This window comes from Sodiomyces alkalinus, assembly GCF_003711515.1.
Source record: "Sodiomyces alkalinus F11 unplaced genomic scaffold SODALscaffold_1, whole genome shotgun sequence".
In the NCBI taxonomy this organism is placed as follows: domain Eukaryota; kingdom Fungi; phylum Ascomycota; class Sordariomycetes; order Glomerellales; family Plectosphaerellaceae; genus Sodiomyces; species Sodiomyces alkalinus.
In genome coordinates, this window is record NW_021167079.1 from 5,506,288 (window position 1) to 5,526,170 (window position 19,883).

Genomic DNA, 19,883 nt, shown 5'->3' on the forward strand with positions numbered 1-19,883 from the left:
ATGCCGTACCTCCGCCGTATTACCTTTTACCATATGCGCTCTAGAAACAACTAACGCGACTTGTCCCAGGTAACGTCGTGGTACTCCGTTGCAAGGTAACTGTCACCTCATGCTTCAGATGCATTTGTAATCGTCTGCATTGTGTGTCGGCCTAACCCTTGCCCCGTGGACATTTCCTCCGTAGTATCTCCAGGTCAATGATCGAGTAAGACAAACTCTTCGATCGACCGGATATCCTCGCAACTACCGACCTACATTCACTCGAGGAATTAATTGGGTATGAGGCCTCTCTCATCTTCTATAAGAGGACGAATATTCCTACGCCCCAGCCTGAATGTCCTGTCTTTGGTCTCGCCACGGCAAGTCATATCAGCTTCCACAGCTTCGACATCTTCATCTGCACCGACATCCACAATGGCGACGCCGTACAAGATTCACGTCCCGGTCAACGATACCGGCCTCTTGAAGTTCGCACAGAGTGAAACCACTGCCAACACTACATCAGAACTGCTCCAGAAGGACCTCGAAGTGCGCGATTTATGTTATGTCTCATGTCATCAGTCAAACTCACGTATCTCCAGACTCACCACGTATTTTTCAACGCTATGGGATATCACAACCATGTAAATCATACAACTAGCCCCCTGTTCGCCTCTCATGTCTCCCCACTTGCTCCCGCGCCTCCTTCCTGCAAGGCAATGCTGACCTACAACTTCTCCCCTCACCCGATTGAAGATCGTCCATCATCTTCTATCCCTCTACGGCACAGGGGCAGACGCTTCAGCCATCCGCAAAGCCTTCGCCGATAACGACACCTACCAACTGCCCGTTCAGCCAACCCACCCGGCCGTAGCCGACGAACTCGCCGCCGACTGGGCCACAGCAGCTCCGAAGTACCTAGGGCAAGGGAAACACTACCCGGACTTCCTCCTCTTCTTTCAGCGCGAAATCGACCGCCGAGGTGGCGACTTCACCGCCGGGGTATCGGAGTTCCTGTTCCGCGGCGACGCCCGCGCCGACGACCTCCTCCAGCGCGTACACGCCGGCTTCCTCCACCCTCTCATCCAGCTGATGTACGGCCTCGAGTGGCGCCAGCCAGCCATCATTGCGGAGGGTCTCGCCCAGGCGGCCGTCCACCAGAACAAGTTGGGACCTTTCCTGGAGCGGACTGAGCGCGAGGCCCGCGCGGAAGCTATGCCTCCCTTGGCGGAGCTCTACCGGGGAATCCGCGCCGACGAGAGGCTGAGAGCTGCAGTTCGCGCGGATGACCAGGATAAGATCTTCGACGGTATCCTTTCCCGAGCGCCTGATGCCATGCTGGAGTTTACGTCGCATGTTAGGGTCGCCCCGGAGGAGGTCGAGGAGCGTATCGCTGAGATGTTTGAGACGGCGATTTGGGCTGCTGGCGGTGCGGCGTTGCGACCTGGAAAAGTACCCAAGTGGGATTTCTTCCTTATGTGAGTCCATTGTTTCTTTGCTTCCCTTCTTCTTCTAACGTGCCTATTAAACAAAGTCACCACATCAACTCGGTTCCCTTTCACGTCACCGTCAACGACCAGCCCTGGATCCCCGCCGAGACGAAAGCGCGCCTCCTCGAATGGAAGATCCGTTTGGACCTAGCCCAGTACGCAGCCCGCGGCTCCCCCCCTAACCGCTTCGACGACGTCAAGACGTACCGCCCCAAGGACCTCGACGAGGGGAAGCAGCTCGTTTCTCATCCCAACGGTAGGTAGACAACCTCACGGGAATGTCCCCTTTTCTCCTTCCGTGCCACCGGAATCCCCCGGGGCCCTCGGCTCTAGCAAGTCTGGATTGTATGTTGCCATAACCTGATAACACCTATCGCTAGACCTGCTCCCCCGCTTCCATGCTACCAAGGAAGACGGACACGCCATCAAGCTCGTGCGCGCCTTGGGCATCTGCAAGGAGCTTTTGGACACCAAGTTCAAGGATAAACAGTGGCGCAAGATCACAGAAGACGACCTCTGGCTGAAGTTGCATTATATGGTTCTTGACGGCACAGAATATCCGCAGGATGGGTTGGCCATGTGGGTTCGGGGTGCCGGGTTCGATGAGATGTGGAGGGTATTTTCTTTCCCCTTTCATTGTCTTCTCTTTTTCACTTCTGCTTCCTCCGGCCTTTACACTTCTGAGAAGGACTGTTTACTGACAGCTTAAAAGGACGTTCCCGACCGCAAATGAACGAAATATCCCTGTTCGGATGCTGCAACCACGCAATAATCCGTCCTTGAGATTCCATTCCATGTTCCTAGTTGCCCAGTGTGATACAATATCAAATCGGGTATATCAAATAGCCCGTGTGCGGCGGGCTGGTCTACGCATCTAACCCAACCCAACTTCCCGCGTCCGAATCATCCTCTTTCCCATCAGTAATCACATCATCCTCTGTCGTAGTAGGGAGAATAGTTTGCTGTTGCTTCGCCGCGTCGTTCGACCCCCAGTCGAGAGCCAAGTTCCCGTTGGTCTCTGGGCCCTTCGACTGAGCAAGGAGGTAGTCGACCATGTAGATGTTGTCGTCGGCCAGCCTCCTAATCTCGTCTCGGATCCGTGTAATCGCCCGCGACACCACTCTCAATTCCACATCCGCCTTGCCCCTGTTCTGCATGAGCCAAGCTCCGTGATTGTCCAGGAGCGCCTTGACCCACAACAAGCAGAACTCCATGTGCGGCGTCTCCTCCGTCTGGGCCGCCACGAAGCGGACGAGCCGCGGGACGTAGACAACCGGCAGGTCTTGCACCACCAGAGCGATGTCCGGGTACGGCACGGCTAGGAAAACCCTCTTGAGCAGGCTCGCTTCGTTGAGCCGGAACGCCATGACGAGAGCCTTGAGGTAGTCCTTCTGGTCGAGGACCGCCAGTGTCGATGCCGGCGTGATTTCCATGTTCAGGTCGAACGGGTCAAACTGCTGCACGTTGTCTACGCTGTAGACGAGGAGGCCTTCTGTTGACGCCGCGCAAAAGGCGCTCCCGGCCGGAGAGAAGGCGATCCCCGTGACCCGAACCTCCGGTATCCTTTTCCTGGCCGACGGATCGCCGCCCCGTTTAGAACCGGGGAGCGATTTGTCCTTTCGGTTCTCCCTATCCGATTCCTCCCCCTGATCGTCGATCATGTCCTCTGGGCCAGCTTCTGTGAGCAGCTTGCTGTTCAAAAACTCTTGTGTCCCAGCCAGTGATAGGTTGACACTGACCGTGAACTTCTTGAGGAGGACCATGGTGTGGACCGAGTACAGGCAGATGTACTTGCTGTTTCCTGCGGCAAGGAGACACGACCCATCCGTGCTGTACCGTACCGTATTGAAGCTCTTGGTGCCTGCCACGTTCGCTGCGGTGCGGCGGTCGGTGGCTTTGCGACCGCCCGACACGTCCCGCCGGCCATCAAGCCCGGATACTTGTTCGGCCTCCGTGATGTTCCAGAACGTTAACTGACCGTCTAAGGTCGAGACGGCCAGTTGCAAGGAATCCGGCCGCACGGCGATGTCGAGGATATCGGCTTGGAGCTGCAGGGGCTCGCTAGTTTGCGTCCTGTTGAAGATCGACCAGATTCGTGCCGTCCGATCCCAGCTACCACTGATGAGCGAGTCGCCGTTGGGAGTGAAAGCCAGAGCCGACACCGGCCCTTCGTGGCCGGACAGTCGGTCGAGGAGCTGGCCCGTCTGGACGGACCAGATGTGAATGTCAAAGGAGTCCAGAGAGCCCGCTGCCACCACCTCGCCACTGGGATCCACCGCCATGCATGAGAAGGACAGCCTCGTTGGTGCCGTGAACGTGCGGAAGTTTCTGTACCGGATGAGGTCCCAAGCCCTCACGGACCCGTCCAGACTGGAAGTGAAGAGGACATTCCCCCTTTTAGCAAACTCACAGGCCGTGACGCCGCTCGTGTGTTCGGTGAATGTGACAATGCAGAATCCTGACTCGACGTCCCAGACCTTGATCCTTCCGTCGTCCGCCACAGTGACTATCCTCTGGCCGTCAGGCGAGTAGACGAGCGAATTCATCGAGTCGAAATGGCCTTGTTGCTTCAGAATGTAGGACTCGGATTGCCATTCCCATACCAGAAGCTGGCCCAACTTGGATGCACCAAATGCCAGCCACTCGCCACTCCTGTTGATCGTCACGAAATCAATCTCGTTTTGCGAGATGTTGAGCGTGTGAATCATGTTGAACTCTGGCAGCTCGTACAGGCCGAAGATGCCGTTGGAGAAACCGGCCACGAGTAGATTCGAGTCGGGATGAAACGCTGCACACTTGAGGGAGGCATTGTTTTGGTGGAAGTAGTGCCGGTTGACGATTCTCCACCGCATGTCGGCCTCGTCGGCGTCCACCATCTCGTCCTCATGGCCCACCTTGGCCACATATTGCCAGTCGAACACCGCGCCGTCTTTGCTGACGGTATATATGGTCTCCTGGTCCGCAGAGAACCAAGCACCCACCACGGCTTGCTTGTGGCCGGAGAGCACGGTAGGCACGAAACCTTCCTCCGCATCGAGGCTCCATACCCTCGCTGTCAGATCTTTCGACGTACTAAGAAAGAACCGAGAATCGCTGGACCATTCTATGTGTCGTACATCGTCAAAATGCTGAGTGTGGGTGTGGTGTTTGACAAATGGAGCAAAGTCGAGCACCCCTTCCGGGTTCGTATCTGGTGTTGAAGGGACATGCCATACTTCGATCTTGCGGCCGATTCCAACCGCGAAGTGTCGTCCGGATGGCGAGAACGAAAGAGCAGTGACTTTTCCGCGGAAGGCGAAGTGATAGACGGGTATCCTTCTAAGGACGTTGGTCAAAATGGCATGACCATCTTCGTCTACAGATAGGAGAAGGTTGCCTCGCGGAGTGAGACCGAGTCGCGCGATGTTCTTTCGATGAGCGAAGGGTAGAGTGTGTGACTTGTTACTGTAATATCCAAGTCAATTAGGACTGTATTCCTCTCAGACCAAAACCAGGAAAAAGGAAAAGCCGTCGCGTACTTGACAAGGTCGAATACAGTTACTCTGTTGCCAACTGGCGAGAAGAGATGGGTGCCATCGGGGTTGAATAGTAGGTTGCCCTGGCAGTAGACTGTGCCCAGCAAGTTTGAGAACTGAAACAAAAAGAAAGTTAGTCAATTGAGCTGATTTTGGGGGGATCATGACCTAATGCGTACCTTGAAATCTGTCTTCATGATCACCGGCCCACCATTTCCTCAACTCATCGAACATCAAAGGCTTGGAGCTGCTTTTGCAAATCGAATGGGCGTCGCATTCTCTTTCCCTTTCTTCGTCGGATCTCGTCGCAGAAATTCCTTATCGATATGAAAATTTGGCGGGGTCGGAGAATGGTTCTTCCAGGTCTTCAGATCCCGCCTTGTGACACCCTGCGTTGGTCCATCCAAAGCCCCAGTGCCGCATTCACATGATAAGATACGAAGTACCTACGGAGTAATATTTACCTTACAAATACCTTACGTACTGTAGGTACCCGTACCTTAGGTAGCAACAGGACACAGGACGGCACTAAACTAGAGTTAGGTACTTTCAAAGCTGTCTTAGTCTTTCGTAAAGCACGGACCATTAGATGACTAAATTTTCGCTTGTCGCCCAGGGAGCCATAGGAAATTGGGACGGGGGAGCTTCTCCTGATTGATGGCCCCCCTGAAGCATTGGGACAGGCACCGTTCTTCCACCCCAAATCCCCCAAACCCGCTCCATGCCCGTTCCCAACTAACTTTTGACCGCTCCTCGGCCACGTCTACCGCGTGCCATCAACTCGCTCCGCTCTCAGTCTCCGCTCCCGCCCATTGAACTGCCCTCCTTTTAACTTGAATCTCAACCGTTATACCTCGTCTTCTCGGAAGACTTGTTCATAATGGCTCCTACCGCTGAGAGCGCCTCGCCCATTGGCATCGCCAACCTCCCTAACCAGCGGCATAAGATTGTCGCCAAGCGGGGTGCTGGCTTTACCATAATGGTGAGCGCCTTCCCCCTTTTCTTCTTCTTTTTTCTTTTTCTTTTTGGCTTTCCTTACGCCTTCGTGTTCACGGCAGGAAGGAGATTGATGAGCTAACAGTACGCGTCTAGGTTGCTGGCGAATCTGGCCTGGGCAAGACCACTTTCATCAACACCCTTTTCTCGACAACCATCAAGAACTATGCCGACCACAAGAAGCGACACCAGAAGCAGGTCGACAAGACTGTCGAGATCGAGATTACCAAGGCCGAGTTGGAGGAGAAATTCTTCAAGGGTATGCGACTTCTTTTCGCGTTCCCAATGACCGATGCTTTGTTTGGTAGGTAGGCTGACAGAATATGGGTCTGTAGTTCGTCTGACCGTCATCGACACCCCCGGATTCGGCGACTATGTCAACAACCGCGACTCTTGGATGCCCATCATCGAGTTCCTTGACGACCAGCACGAGTCCTACATGCTTCAGGAGCAACAGCCCCGTCGCCAGGACAAGATCGACCTGCGCGTCCACGCCTGCCTGTACTTCATTCGGCCTACCGGCCACACCCTGAAGCCCCTGGATATTGAGGTGATGAAGAGACTCTGTTCGAGAGTGAATCTTATTCCCGTCATCGCCAAGGCCGATACTTTGAGCCCTGCAGACCTGGCCAGGTTCAAGCAAAGAGTACGTATTATTCTTTAAAAATAGAATCGTGTTCCTTCTTTCATTTGTTCGAGGACTAACATGGTATCTCAACCCAGATCCGAGTCGTCATCGAGGCCCAGAATATTAAGATCTACCAGCCACCAATTGAGGAGGACGACGAGGCTGCCGCCCAGCACGCGCGGAGCCTCATGGCCGCCATGCCATTCGCCGTCATTGGCTCCGAGAAAGACGTCAAGACCAGCGATGGCCGCATTGTCAAAGGTCGTCAATATTCGTGGGGTGTCGCCGAGGTGGAGAACGAGGATCACTGCGATTTCAAGAAGCTCCGCTCCATTCTCATCCGTACCCACATGCTCGATCTCATCCACACCACCGAAGAGCTGCACTACGAGGCCTACCGCGCCCAACAGATGGAGACACGCAAATTCGGTGAGGCGCGTCCCCGCAAGCTCGACAATCCCAAGTTCAAGGAGGAGGAGGAGGCACTGCGGAAGCGCTTCACCGAGCAGGTCAAGATCGAGGAGCAGCGCTTCCGCCAGTGGGAACAGAAGCTCATCGCCGAGCGCGATCGCCTCAACAAGGATCTCGAGCAGACCCACGCCCAAATCAAGCAGCTGGAGAACGAGCTCGAGGCGATGCAGGGAACCGGCGCCGTCCGCAGCCACGGCCGTCGCTAAATGCTCTCTAATGTCTGGGCTTTTCAGGGGCTTACATCGTTTGTATTTTTCGGCCCATAATTCCATCTCAGCCCGCTGGGGTCCCTCTTCATGTCTCTCGCATTTGAGTGTAAGGCCTGGAGCTGATGTTTTTCTTTTCTGGGCGCACTCGCGAATATGCTCGCTGGCTCACGGGTTTCCACGAGAAACCTGCGGCGTGCGATGGTTAGTGAGATGGGCTTCCCTGGGGTCTGCTGATCGTGGGGCGATATGTCCGGGGTATTCTCACAAAAAGTTGCATCTCTTCTGAGCCAGAGGCGCCGAGGTCTCGCATTTTAATTGCTTATTTTCTCTGTTTTCATCCTTCTTCTTTCAAGATGCGGCCAGTACCCCCTTGCTCTCAACCTGCCTAGTCACAACCTCATAGTTTTAAGGTACGATGTAATAGCAACTTCATGATACCAAGAATAAGAAGTAGGGCGACCCCCTGTCACATGGATTGCAGGGCCTAATTATATCCCAGTTCGAGGTGACATGCGATGACGCTACGTAAAGTGCAGAAACGAGTCCCAATCCGCCAACACCCGCAGAAAAATACATACAGAAGCAATACGGGATGCAAAGGAAACCCGGCTGTCCTTGTTAGGATGATAGGTTATACAGAATCCACGCTGGCACGGGTCGCCAACTGCTCGTTTTTGTTGCCAAGCTTGGAGATCTGGAGGAATGCATCTACGCCGTAGCCCCACAGACTGTGCAGCTCGAGAGTCCCCGCCCAATATTCGGCGTAGACCTTGCTTAGGGGCAAGCCGATGCCCAGCCTCAGATCAGGAGGCCGACTTGTCAGGGTGGCGAGGGAATTAGTGTATGTCGGCGTCTTGAGGTCGGCGCGGCCGAGCTCGTCGGAGACGTGCAGCTCCTGCATGGTGGCAGCGAGGGTGGGGACGCGACGCAGATTCTCGAGGCGTCGACGGCTTTGCGGGCCGCCGGTGAAGGACCAGAGGTAAGGGAGTTCGTCGGTCGGAATCCCGCCGCCCTGGTCGCTGATGCGGATAATGACCTGCGTCGGCGCTTCGCATATCGTGACCTCGATGGGCGGTGGCGGGACGGAGGGGACGCTGGGACCCTCAGCGGCCTGACGCTGCTGCCGCTCGATGACGGCCTGGACAGAGTTGCGGAGGAGTTCCCCGATGATGTATTCGAAGTGGCTGAGTATATAGGGAAAGCTGGCGTCCAGGTGGCCGTTAACATTGATGTCGGGAATATAGACGTCCGGGCCGTAGGTGGAGCGGGCGAGTTTCTGAACGGCGCTGGCGCAGCGGTCGATGACGTCCTTGGCGACGCACTTGATGAAGACTTCTCCAATGAACTCGGTCTCGGACAACGTGGCACCGTGTGAGAACCAGTCCGAGTGGAACGTTTCGGTGAGGGCAAGATGCTGCTCAGCGATTACGCGACGGGATATCCTCTGTTGCGAGTGACGGGTCAGTTGCCGTTTTCTTTCTTCTGTTCTTCTTCTTTACAATAAGATGTTATGAGACATACCGCTCTAAGGATGGTATACATGAACCCGTCGAGAACGCGGCGGTCAACCTGGTCTCTGCTTTTGATAATCCCCGTGGCAAGCTTGGGGATCACGGGAAGATGAGTCTTGAGCATCGTGCGGATGATGGAGCAGAACTGGTCATTGTCCTCGAGGGTTTGGATCTCCTTGACCTTGCGAAACGTGTGAAAGGCATCATTGTACAGGTTATAGACATCGTTGATATCAGGATTCGAGGCGACGCCATAAGGGAGCTGCTGCATATCTCGTATACGGTGTGCAATCCTTTGAAGTGGCAGTGTTAGTCGGAGAATGGAAAAACGGAGGCTGGGCACCGCGAGGAGGATGGTATGAGGAGAGGAGGGTACGCACCTGGTTGGCAGCTCTGTGCGTACGTAGTTGGCAGACTTCAAGAGTCGTGCTTCCGTGAGAGTCCGACCATAGACCATGAGCTGGCGCAAGCTTATGGGACGGGCCTCTTTCGCAACCCATCTGCATCGGGTTATTTAACATGTGACTTGCTGTACAGGGCATAGGGACACGGTGACGTACTCGTCCAGGACCGAAGGCGCCCTCGGTGGGGTGTTTATATGCCTTCGCTGCGATTTCAGGTCGACTGGCTTAGAGCTCAAGCGGGGCAACCAGAGCCGGGCCGTGGGAGAGGCGGTCCACGATTTGAGGCTACCCAATCTGCATCGCCTACCGGCCGTGGGCAATGCGATGGAGAGCATGATGCTGCCATCAGCGACAAAGGGGCAGTCAATTTGTAACCATAAAGTTCGATGATGGCAGATATGTCTTTGTGGGGCACGTAGGGTCGCTACCGCAAGTCTTCGAGAGTCAATATTTCGGTGGCAGAAGGTACATGAAGCTCGATCATTGTCATTTGAAACTGTCGATTTTTACTCGATTCCTCCCATCCAGTCCTCAGTTATCAACGTCTCCGGTGCCGGTAGGTAATTATCAGGTAACCTCCAAAGGTGGGGTCTGAAAGATATCAGGCGTTTTATTGGTGGATCGATTGTAGGTATGTACGGGCTTACTAATTACCCCACAAACCCCTAAGGTAAGTAAGTACCTTAGGTACCACAGTTTCCCATGACAGAATTGTGTCACTGGCTGAAGTGGCATGACAACTTGACAACCCGTATTCATCTGACCTCGAGTTCTACATGTTTTGTTTTGCAAAGCTCGTTATCACAGACCCAGTTAGCTGAACCGTGAGTCACAAGATCTTTGAGTATGTCGTTTGCTCCTGTCTTAATCCTTATCCATCACAGGGTGGTTAATCTTGAAGTATGCTGGTAATTACTCATTTGCCAAACATCCAAACATTTCCTAGTACCTAACCGGCTCCCCACCAAAAGCGACGAGTTGCTACCTTACCTTACTTATGAGGTACCAAAATTACTTTGCCTCTTCTGTTCTTTTTCAACGGTTCAATATCCGCTGAATAACTCGGTATTCCTGACCGTCCTCGCGTAATAAGTTTCGTAGAGTATATTTGTCCTTATCTAACACTTTCATGGCCGCATCGTCTCTCGAAATGGTAGTGCTATCTATACTTGACTACGAATATCAAACTACCTACTTTTTCCTAAGGTAGATGATATGTGCTAAACATCGGAAGGGACAAGGGACAGGCTTTGTACCGAAGTACCGATTCCACAAATCCATTCACCGACCAGGCCTGTGATCCGTGAAGCGGTACGTACTCTCCGCTTAACTTACGTTGACCTCATCTTGCCCCCCTCTCCTTGGAAGTTTCCGAGCCAATATTTCTTGTTCACCCTGCCAACAATCTTCATGATACCAATACTAAACTTGTCCTGTCAATTTGCTCACTGGGAATAGGGAATTTCCCTTCACACGCCCTGACTCTTGTCTCGTGACGTGCCCTCTCATCCTCTGACATTTCCCCCCACCGGCTGCCGGGTCACTGGTTCCTGCGCATCAGTCGCCTTTCTTCAAGACCGTTGGTGGCTTCCTACTTGACGCAGTTATTCGGCCTTGCTTGCCGGACTGTCTTGGCCATGGTAAGCTGCCTGTCCGAAACTCTATCACTTTTCATCATATTGCACATACTATTTCTTCTTCACGTTTTCCCTCCTTCCAGTAGAACATACATAACCCGTCGCTGCCTACCCACCGAGCATTTTCATGGGTTTGGAACTGACCCGTTCACGTCTGCGCCTAGAGCTTCAATCAACACGACGTCCAGTCTCCCAACGAGATGATGGTGGACGCAGACGAATACGTCAGCGTTACCGACGAATCCGAGAAGGAATCTATTGCCATTATCAGCCCAGACACTCTCGATAGCGAGGCCGACCAGTTGCAGGATCTACCACTGGCCACTGACCGTATGTGTCTCTTCCGGTTGCCCTACATGCTCTCGTCCCTGATAGCGACTGACGCGAAGGATAAATAGATGATGCGATGAGAGAGCTCATTCTACCCCCACTCGCCGAAGAGCCAAAGGTCCTTGAAGATGTCGTCAATACTTGGTCTATCCAATCTTGGCGAAGCTTGAACAAACGAGAACAGGGCCCTGTCTTCCAAGCTGGTAGCTATCCATGGTACGATGCTCCATCGACACTCTGCGCTGTCACCGGATCATATTGACTCGGCATCTTAGGCGCGTTTTACTGTTTCCCTACGGAAACAATGTCGACCAATGTTCCATCTACCTCGAACATGGCTTTGAAAAGCCCGCGGACATCCCGGAGAACTGGAGTTGCTGCGTTCAGTTTGCGCTAGTGCTCTCTAATCCGAACGACCCGCGACTCTATATCCACCATGTTGCGCACCATCGGTTTACGAAGGAGGAGGCTGATTGGGGGTTCACGCGGTTCTACGAGCTGCGGAAGATGTTCAATGTGCCCTTCGAAGGCGCCACTCGGCCTCTCTGCGAAAATGATATGGCCACTATCACGGCCTACGTCCGAGTTGTAGAAGACGAGACGGGTGTCTTGTGGCACAACTTCACCAACTATGACTCCAAGAAGGAAACGGGCTACGTCGGTCTGAAGAACCAGGGCGCGACATGCTACCTGAACTCTCTTCTGCAATCACTGTACTTCACGAACGCCTTCAGAAAAGTCGGTACCTGTCTTTCTTTTTCTTCTCTTTTTCCCCTCTTATCTTTATTCATTCTTTTAACCTCCACTTCAACCAAACATGCGCCTTGGGGCTCTGACCTAGCTGCTGACGACCCTGGATAACAGGCCATCTACGGAATTCCCACTGAACATGAGGATAGCTTAAGCAACAGTGCATACACGCTTCAGCGCCTCTTCTACCAGCTGCAAACTTCCGATGCCGCAGTCGGGACAAATGAACTCACCAAGTCTTTCGGCTGGGAGACGCGACATATCTTTGAACAACAAGACGTGCAGGAGCTGTCGAGAAAACTCATGGAGCGGATGGAAGAGAAAATGAAGGGCACACCTGCTGAGAGGGTTCTCCCCGAGATGTTCAGCGGCAAGATCAAGACATATATTTCGTGCGTCAACGTCGATTACGAATCCAGCCGCATCGAGGACTTCTGGGACATTCAACTCAACGTCAGCGGCAACAAGAATCTCCTGGAAAGTTTCGAAGATTATATTCAGGTTGAGAAGATGGAGGGGGAAAATCAGTACTATGCAGGGGACGAACACAAATTGCAAGACGCCAACAAGGGCGTCATCTTTACCAGCTTCCCGGACGTTTTGCATCTGCAACTGAAGCGGTTCGAGTACGACATCCAGCGCGACATGATGATGAAGATCAACGATCGCTACGAATTCCCCGAGGTTTTTGATGCCGCGCCGTATCTTTCAGAGGATGCCGACAGATCAGTATCTTGGACGTATCAGTTGCACGGCGTTCTTGTCCACAGTGGTGATTTGAACGCGGGTCATTACTATGCCTTCCTCAAGCCGAACAAGGATGGCTGGTTCTATCGCTACGATGATGACAAGGTCACCAGGGCGACGATGCGGGAGGTTCTGGAGGAGAACTTCGGGGGCGAGTTCAGGACAGCTAATGGCGCATACCTACGAGCTCCGCTCCAGAAGAAGGCTCCCGCCATGCGCCAGAATAGCGCCTACATGCTGGTGTATATTCGGCAGTCCCGCCTAGACAAGATCCTATGTCCCGTTACTGAAGACGACATCCCGAGGCACCTGAGAAGCAAGGTCGAGGAGGAGTCCGCTTTGCGGGAAGCTCGGAGGAAAGAGCGTGAGGAGCAGCATCTCTATATCGGCGTCAAGGTCATCACGGAGGAGACCTTCAGACATCACGGAGGAACCGACTTGGCCGTTTTCGACGCTGGTCCGCAGTCCGAAGATGCAGCCGCCCCTCGTTTCTACCGAGTACTCCGCAGTATGTCCATGGAACAACTGGTGGAAATCGTTGCGAAGGACCTGAACCAAGCACCCCAGAACGTCCGCTTCTGGGTCATGGTCAACCGGCAGAACAAGACCGTTCGACCAGACCAGCCCATCATGGATCTGTCCCCGACGGTAGAAGAGACTTTCCAGAGAGCTTCGGCACATAGGGATCAGATTCTTCGCCTCTGGGCCGAAGTCGCAGAGGAAACCACTGCCGAGGGCAATGCCATCTGGCCTACCCACGAGCCGCACGACAACGGAATCGTTGTGAAGAATGACCTAATTCTGGTGTTCCTCAAGCATTTTGACGTCGAGGCCCAGACCCTCCGTGGCGTAAGCCATGTCTATATCAGCAGAGAAAAGAAAGTTGAAGAGCTTGTCCCTTTGATCATGAAAAAAATGGGTTGGGGGGACAAGCTCCCAGCCGAGGACAAGATTTTCCTCTTCGAGGTGAGTGGATCGCGGGAGATGTTTAGTTAGCATTGGTTGTGTTGACCCTCTGACTTTTTTTCCTTTCTCTTCTCGCAATAGGAAATCAAGCCGAGCATGATTGAGGTTTTGAAACCCAAGCAGACACTGAAAGGGGCCGAACTGCAGGATGGCGACATCATTTGCTTCCAGCGTAGCGTTGATCGCAAGACAGATCGGAACTACCTTGAGAAGCGTCTTGGCCTGAATGAGAAGCAGTCAACAGAGGACCTGTAGGTGACACATTCGACCGGCGTAAGGAGTTAGCTAACCAACCCCGATAGGACGAAAAAGAGCGACCGCTGCGAGGATGCGCGTGACTACTACGACTTCCTCCACAACAAGAAGACGGTCAAGTTCCACCCGCACCCGACACGGACGAACAATGAGAAGTTCCCTCCTTTTGAGCTTGATCTCAACTCAAAGATTACCTACGACGTGCTAGCAGAGCGGGTGGCTGAGTATATCGGCTGGCAGCCAACACATCTTCGGTTCTGGACTGTAAACGCCTCAACTGGTAACCCCAGAACCCCTGTTAAGCGCGGACCGAACCAGACCCTACAGTCGATCTTAAATCCGACCGGGTTCAACCACTTGAGCACTACCCAGCGATCAGACGCCTTCTATTTCGAGGTTCTAGAAATGAGCCTTGCCGAGCTAGACACGAAGAAGAGCGTCAAGATTAGCTGGCTGAGCGAGGGCATCACGAAAGAGGTAAGGGATAGATGTGCTGGGATTGATGATCGGATAGCTAATACAGTACCGCAGGAGCCGTATGATATTCTTGTTCCTAAGAATGGCAACATCGAGGACCTCATCCAAGCGCTCGTCAACAAGGCCGAGATTCCTGACGAGGCCGAGGATGGCCGCATTCGTGTTTATGAATCCAGCCAGAATAAGTTCTACCGTGAACTGTCGCGCGAGTACCCGGTCATTAGCCTGAACGAGTACACGGGTCTATTCGCAGAGCGGGTGCCGGAAGAAGAGTTGAAAGCCGACGAGGGCCATTTTATTCCGGTGTTCCATTTCCAGAACGAACCTCAACGTACTCACGGCATCCCGTTTAAATTTTTGCTGATAGAGGTATGTCGAAGGATGGGGACGTTGCCGGAACTGGCCCGGCCCCTTCGCCTTTCGAATGAGAGATGTGCCATGCTAACGTTCGACCAGGGTGAGAAGTTCTCAGACACGAAGAAACGCCTCGAGAAACGAACGGGCCTCAAGGGGAAGAGCTTCGAGAAGATAAAGATCGCAGTAGTTAGGAGATCTCAATTCTCGAAGGCCCAGTACCTGAACGATGGTATGACCAAGCACCCTTCTCCTTTTTTTCTACTCTTTATCGAACAATGTTGACACTGGAGAACACAGATGATGTTTTGTGGGACGTCGCAACGGACGATGACTCGCTGGGACTGGATCATGTGGACCGCACCCGCACTATGCGCAATGGTGCTGGTGACATGTTTTTGCGCTAGATCATAGGTCTCCGTTGAGCCAGTGTAACGCGTGTATGAAGTACGCATGTATAGAAGGCGCATGAACAGAGCCTCAAGGATGGGGAGCGATTCTAGTAGCGGAGGTTTTTATCTCATATCAGGAGGAGCTTTTCCCTTACTCTCAGAAAAAAGAAACCAGTTATTTGGCATTATACTATCTCTTACGAGGTTCATGGACTTGCTTCCGAGCTGGGCGGAATGAACGAATATGGCCAGGAGGATGCGTTGCGAAAGAGATGTGGATATATTCCACCAGTCAGCGGTCAGTGGAGTTCGAGAGAATGAAGGAAGTAAGGTATTAAGCAAGAAAATACTTCCGAGTTCTACGAGCCCGACTGTTTCACTGCCATGACTTGTCCGCGGTATCTACTGAGTAGGTACCTTAGGTAGCTCCTTGCAAGTTGATTTATAAGACCGAACCGTGAAGTCGGTAATAATGAGTACGTACCTTAGTAATACACCGTACTTCGTAGGTACTCCGCAAGGTCGGTGTGGCGCACACCGAATTGCCACACAGAGACCACCAAGTGGGTCAAAAGTTTTACGGCGGTCAACTCGGGCAGAATTGTTCAACGGAAAGTGATATGCTTCTGGAAGACTTGCGACACCTCCATCACTCCGTCTTCGCAAGAACCGAGCCTCTTCTTAATAAAACGCGCTTCCTTTTCCCCGTCTCGCGAAAGAGAATCATCTTCAGCACTTAGAACGCCCCAATGAATTTTCCCGTGTCAGGAGGTGGCGCCTCGCCAGGTCCGGAGCACTATGAGAAACTTGTACGTCGGGCCCCCTCCATCCCCTCCACCAAGTTCCTAGTCGCAACCAGGAGCAGACTTTCGCGCTACATCTCGCGATGGGAGATAAGTTCACGCTGACATGGATCGAAAATTTGGACAGATTCGACAAGGGATGGACAACTGCTTTGCGAAAAGCATAATGTCCGGGGTCATGGGATTCGGCATGGGCGGCGTATTCGGCATGTTCATGGCTTCGGTATGTTGGTGCCTCGCACCTCGCACCTCGCACCTCTTCATGGGACCCCTGGATGTCTCATTCCGTCCTTTTTACGTTCCCCTATCTTCCTCTTTGCCCTGCTGACAAGCAACAACGCCAACAGATGTCCTACGACACCCCCTTCCACACAGCAGTTCCCGGCGGGACAGCAACCCCAGTCAGCTCTCTCCCGCTCCGGCAACAACTTAAGATTGGATTCAAGGACATGGGGACGCGGTCGTGGAGCATGGCGCGCAATTTCGGAAAAGTGGGCGCGCTCTTCTCGGGTATCGAGTGCGGCATTGAGGGCCTCAGGGCCAAGAACGACCTGTACAACGGCGCTGCCGCCGGGTGTCTTACCGGCGGTATTCTCGCGAGGAATGCCGGGCCACAGGCTGCCGTCGGAGGCTGTGTTGCCTTTGCGGCTTTCAGTGCTGCGATCGACGCCTACATGAGGAGTCCGGGGGATGAGTAAGAGTCCCTTAACGCTTTGGCTTGTCCACCGTCGTGGGCGGTGGGAAAGGGCAGTACTGGCCCAGGCTGGTAGCCGAAGAAACACCCGGCTCATGACTCCGGACCCCTCGGCGAAACGGCGGTGGCTGGGTTGGTTCGATGGGCCGCTTTGTACAACATACGACTTTGTTTCTGGGCTGTCCCGCCCGAGACTGAATGCTCTTTTGCGCATGGCACGGCGTTCTTTTATTTTTATTTTTGGCTTACGGAGATGGGATAGACTCGTTGCTGGACTTGGTTGTCAAGCAAACGATAAAGGTTAGAAAAATCACCCCGCTTATACCATAACCTTCGGGTCGAGATGCACCCGGCAAGATGTTATATATAGTGTAGAATATGGTACATGGAGGAGCATGTCGGCAACTTGCTAAGCATAATGAGAATGAGTTCGACCGAGTGTCCGGACGAGCTAACTGCTTTGACCGTGCTTTGATGAGCGTGGGGTGCTCTGCAATTATAGTGTACTAGGAAAGCCCTTTGGTTCTTCCACGTTTGTTGGTTCGGAACTGGTTAACCAATTGAGGAGTTTCAAACAGTCTCAGACCATCTAGACATATAGTGTTCTATTTTCGTTGGAGATCCGAGGGATAAATGAGGATATTTATTTAATTATATGGAAGTTTGGCCCTCACATGAAGTCCTGGCCAAGTCGCCACTCCTGTACGTTGTTATGACTGGTCTCTATGGAGATCAAACATAGATGGAATCTAGTCTTTGGCTTAGGTGCAACGGAACGATTGGGTTGACATCTGCTCGTTTGGCCTTCGGACAGGCAAATCCATGCATTCAGAATAGTGATTGTTGATGCCGTCAGCCAGAGGACGGCATGGTCTAGCCAGTCCTTCCCCTTGGCCGAAACACACTGCCCGATATATCTTATTCTCCAAATGCCTTCTTGTCCATTAATCTTCATCTTCGTCCACCCTCGCCTTCTTGGGCTTCCGTGAATCCTCTTCCTGCAGGCCATAGCCTCTCTTCGCTGCCGTACTCGTCTCTACTTCGGACAGAAACTTATCTACGTTAAATGGGTCTCCGGCATCCTTTTCGAATTGGACGGGCCCCTCACGTGCCTGCAAAACGACCATGTTAGCAGAAGAAATGATCCTAGTGGAACATCTCAGGAGGAGACTCACCTCGGCATCCTCTGCGCCTTTGAAGGTCCCCCTACCCAGAACCTCTCCGAATCGGCTTGTTTTCTGGATCTTGGCCATCTCTTTCTCTCCAGCCGCCTCATCCTCCTCGTCATCCACGTTCGCGCGGGGTCGATATATACTGCTGATGGCATCTTGCGCCGCAAAGAGTGGCTTGTCGTAGGGGTTATCTTCGTTGAACCCGCTGTCGAACCCGCTCGTCTGGTTGAATAACCTGGAATCGTACATGGCTTCTTTGGATTGGGTGGGTTTCGCCAGTCCTAGGGCGATCTTCTCTGAGATGTCTCGGTTTTGTTCTCTGGCCATGACTTGGATCCGCCTCTCTGCACCCATGCGCGACTGTCGCAGTTTCCGCTCTTCTTCCCGCATTCTTTCCCGTCGAGCCTTCTCACGTTCGCGGACTTCGGAGTCGTCGCTGGCAGAGCCCTCCGCGTCGGAGCCGCTGTACGAACGAGAACGAGAACGAGAACGAGAACGAGACCGGGAACCAGAGCCAGAGCGTCGACGTCCTCCGCGGGAGCGTTCTTCCCTTGCCTTTTGCGCCAGCATGCGTAGATGCTCCTCCTTCTGTGCTTTCTCCTTTTCGGCCAACCTTTGCTGCATCTGTGCACGTTGCCGGACTTCCTCCCGCGCATGCCGATCGGCGACGTAGAGTGCTTCGGAGAACTGGGCGAATTTGTCGTTGATGGCAATATCCTGCAACCCTCTCCCGTCAGCGGCAAGCCGCTTATCCAAAGGCACCGTGAAACCCTTGGGGTTCTTCCAGTTTGAGACGGGTGGTGGGATCCTCCACATCTCTTGGTCCTCGGCGGTAAGTTTTCGAGGAGGGGAGTGCATGAGGGGCGGAGGCGGACTCGGCGGGCCCCGGGGAATCTTCTTGTGCTTGAACTTGGGAGGCTCCATTGGGTCTCTTTGCGCCTCGACAATCTTCATGATACGGTCCTGTTTTTTGGAGTTGTCGCCCATCTGGCTGGCCGGCGTGTAGCGAACGAAAGTCGCGTCTCTCCGTGAACCGACGTTGACGTTCTTCGGTTTCTGCGAGGCTACGGCGGTATTTACGAGGGCTGCCAGAGCATTCTTTGTCTTCTCTGTCGCGGCGGCCACCTCCTCCGCACTCGGCCGACTGAGATCGATCTCGCCTGCATCGGCCCGCTGTCGCAGCGGGATCAAATCCTTGAAGGAGGTGTGGATGATTCGGTCTGCGCTGTGTCCCTGTCGGGCTATGGCATCGTAGGCAACTTTTCCTTCGGCGTCGACTTGGACGGTCAAGGCGTTGCTGGTGGTGGCTGTCTTCTTGCCCATGTCCAGGGGGTATTGGGCGACGGGAATCTCGGGGAAAGCGCCTCCATCTCCGAAGTCCTCCTGTGATCGCGGTCGCCATCCGGCTCTCTGCCGGTACGGTGGAGGTCCCGACCTCTTTAACACGATTTGGGTTTCGTCGATTTGTCCGACGCCGACGACGCGCGGGCCGCGCTGCTGGGCACGCGAAGGGGGTTCCTCATCCTCGCCTGTGTATTTGGGTTTCGGAAGCGCCAATGCCAGTGATGATGCTGAAAGGGATGTCATTATGCCTCTGGGAATGTGGTGGGATGGTTTGGAAGGGGGAAGCTTTGGGCGATGTTGAACTGAGCTTGTCGTACTACCCAGAGGCTCGTGACGAAAGCAAGAAATTAGCATTGGCTTTTAGAAGGCGAGCTCAAAGAAGGACTGCCTGCCCGGGTTGTACTTGGAGCCGGATCGAGAGTTTTTGCGGTGCCCGAACTGCGTGGTTCATTACCTAAGTATCGATAATAAGCATTACCTTAGCTAAGCGTTTTTTTTTTTTTTTCGTATCCTTAAGCTATCCTCCAGATCAACCTCCGTTTAGTCATCCAGAGAACTACCATTGTCCAAGAAGACTGCCACGAGAGTGGTGAAAACGTTCAAGTTACCCAGTGGGATAATTATGAGGTTCTCCCGAAGAATCGCGGTGGTCTAAGCCGGGTGTATTTATTATGGCCCGGCAAGCAGGTAAGAAGTCATATTTCGATTCTCCCGCCGCCTCTAAGGCACATGGGATTCTGGACGGCGAGATAGTTCAGG

At 53.5% G+C, this 19,883-nt stretch overlaps 7 protein-coding genes across 7 annotated transcripts; 4 read left to right on the top strand and 3 right to left on the bottom strand.

Moving 5' to 3' along the window:
* The first annotated feature begins 228 nt into the window (after positions 1-228).
* Positions 229-2,389, top strand: SODALDRAFT_327381 (hypothetical protein). Its single transcript, XM_028610419.1, has 6 exons — positions 229-528; positions 582-623; positions 736-1,457; positions 1,514-1,725; positions 1,850-2,085; positions 2,182-2,389. Exons 1-6 carry the CDS (start codon positions 415-417, stop codon positions 2,200-2,202), a joined length of 1,347 nt encoding a protein of 448 aa, XP_028471006.1. The 5' UTR covers positions 229-414; the 3' UTR covers positions 2,203-2,389.
* Positions 1,997-5,249, bottom strand: SODALDRAFT_347983 (periodic tryptophan protein 2). Its single transcript, XM_028613334.1, has 3 exons — positions 5,164-5,249; positions 4,988-5,100; positions 1,997-4,913 (listed from the first exon to the last, which is right to left on the bottom strand). The coding sequence occupies exons 1-3, from the start codon at positions 5,179-5,181 to the stop codon at positions 2,336-2,338; spliced, it is 2,709 nt and encodes a 902-aa protein (XP_028471007.1). The 5' UTR covers positions 5,182-5,249; the 3' UTR covers positions 1,997-2,335.
* A 507-nt stretch (positions 5,250-5,756) lies between these two features.
* On the top strand, positions 5,757-7,775 carry SODALDRAFT_327384 (cell division control protein 12). The gene is made up of 4 exons (XM_028610420.1): positions 5,757-5,966; positions 6,077-6,239; positions 6,316-6,626; positions 6,704-7,775. Exons 1-4 carry the CDS (start codon positions 5,865-5,867, stop codon positions 7,283-7,285), a joined length of 1,158 nt encoding a protein of 385 aa, XP_028471008.1. The 5' UTR covers positions 5,757-5,864; the 3' UTR covers positions 7,286-7,775.
* A 144-nt stretch (positions 7,776-7,919) lies between these two features.
* SODALDRAFT_305094 (alpha-ketoacid dehydrogenase kinase) lies at positions 7,920-9,256 on the bottom strand (the record flags this gene model as incomplete). Its single annotated transcript, XM_028608997.1, has 3 exons — positions 7,920-8,732; positions 8,810-9,092; positions 9,180-9,256. 3 exons carry the CDS (start codon positions 9,254-9,256, stop codon positions 7,920-7,922), a joined length of 1,173 nt encoding a protein of 390 aa, XP_028471009.1.
* Positions 9,257-10,564: 1,308 nt separating this feature from the next.
* SODALDRAFT_327385 (ubiquitin carboxyl-terminal hydrolase) lies at positions 10,565-15,604 on the top strand. Its single transcript, XM_028610421.1, has 10 exons — positions 10,565-10,843; positions 11,005-11,170; positions 11,239-11,386; positions 11,446-11,908; positions 12,035-13,633; positions 13,715-13,884; positions 13,936-14,365; positions 14,420-14,734; positions 14,822-14,951; positions 15,020-15,604. The coding sequence occupies exons 1-10, from the start codon at positions 10,841-10,843 to the stop codon at positions 15,124-15,126; spliced, it is 3,531 nt and encodes a 1,176-aa protein (XP_028471010.1). The 5' UTR covers positions 10,565-10,840; the 3' UTR covers positions 15,127-15,604.
* A 138-nt stretch (positions 15,605-15,742) lies between these two features.
* On the top strand, positions 15,743-17,047 carry SODALDRAFT_327386 (mitochondrial import inner membrane translocase, subunit Tim17/22). The gene is made up of 3 exons (XM_028610422.1): positions 15,743-15,920; positions 16,042-16,137; positions 16,262-17,047. The coding sequence occupies exons 1-3, from the start codon at positions 15,861-15,863 to the stop codon at positions 16,610-16,612; spliced, it is 507 nt and encodes a 168-aa protein (XP_028471011.1). The 5' UTR covers positions 15,743-15,860; the 3' UTR covers positions 16,613-17,047.
* A 183-nt stretch (positions 17,048-17,230) lies between these two features.
* On the bottom strand, positions 17,231-19,457 carry SODALDRAFT_327388 (SKIP/SNW domain-containing protein). The gene is made up of 2 exons (XM_028610423.1): positions 17,784-19,457; positions 17,231-17,720 (listed from the first exon to the last, which is right to left on the bottom strand). Exons 1-2 carry the CDS (start codon positions 19,365-19,367, stop codon positions 17,553-17,555), a joined length of 1,752 nt encoding a protein of 583 aa, XP_028471012.1. The 5' UTR covers positions 19,368-19,457; the 3' UTR covers positions 17,231-17,552.
* Positions 19,458-19,883: the final 426 nt, after the last annotated feature.

Bases quoted from the DNA above. Each gene is read 5' to 3' on its own strand.
- SODALDRAFT_327388 (XM_028610423.1), bottom strand. From the start codon at position 19,367: ATGACATCCCTTTCAGCATCATCACTGGCATTGGCGCTTCCGAAACCC. The intron at 17,721-17,783 runs GTGAGTCTCCTC...GTCGTTTTGCAG, and splicing joins AAGGCGCAGAGGATGCCGAG to GCACGTGAGGGGCCCGTCCA.
- SODALDRAFT_327385 (XM_028610421.1), top strand. The intron at 14,735-14,821 runs GTATGTCGAAGG...ACGTTCGACCAG, and splicing joins TTAAATTTTTGCTGATAGAG to GGTGAGAAGTTCTCAGACAC. The intron at 14,952-15,019 runs GTATGACCAAGC...TGGAGAACACAG, and splicing joins GGCCCAGTACCTGAACGATG to ATGATGTTTTGTGGGACGTC.
- SODALDRAFT_347983 (XM_028613334.1), bottom strand. The intron at 4,914-4,987 runs GTACGCGACGGC...TGGATATTACAG, and splicing joins ACTGTATTCGACCTTGTCAA to TAACAAGTCACACACTCTAC.
- SODALDRAFT_327384 (XM_028610420.1), top strand. From the start codon at position 5,865: ATGGCTCCTACCGCTGAGAGCGCCTCGCCCATTGGCATCGCCAACCTC. The intron at 6,240-6,315 runs GTATGCGACTTC...ATGGGTCTGTAG, and splicing joins GGAGGAGAAATTCTTCAAGG to TTCGTCTGACCGTCATCGAC. The intron at 6,627-6,703 runs GTACGTATTATT...ATCTCAACCCAG, and splicing joins TGGCCAGGTTCAAGCAAAGA to ATCCGAGTCGTCATCGAGGC.
- SODALDRAFT_327386 (XM_028610422.1), top strand. From the start codon at position 15,861: ATGAATTTTCCCGTGTCAGGAGGTGGCGCCTCGCCAGGTCCGGAGCAC. The intron at 15,921-16,041 runs GTACGTCGGGCC...AAATTTGGACAG, and splicing joins CGGAGCACTATGAGAAACTT to ATTCGACAAGGGATGGACAA. The intron at 16,138-16,261 runs GTATGTTGGTGC...CAACGCCAACAG, and splicing joins TCGGCATGTTCATGGCTTCG to ATGTCCTACGACACCCCCTT.
- SODALDRAFT_327381 (XM_028610419.1), top strand. From the start codon at position 415: ATGGCGACGCCGTACAAGATTCACGTCCCGGTCAACGATACCGGCCTC. The intron at 1,726-1,849 runs GTAGGTAGACAA...ACCTATCGCTAG, and splicing joins GCTCGTTTCTCATCCCAACG to ACCTGCTCCCCCGCTTCCAT. The intron at 2,086-2,181 runs GTATTTTCTTTC...ACAGCTTAAAAG, and splicing joins GGTTCGATGAGATGTGGAGG to GACGTTCCCGACCGCAAATG.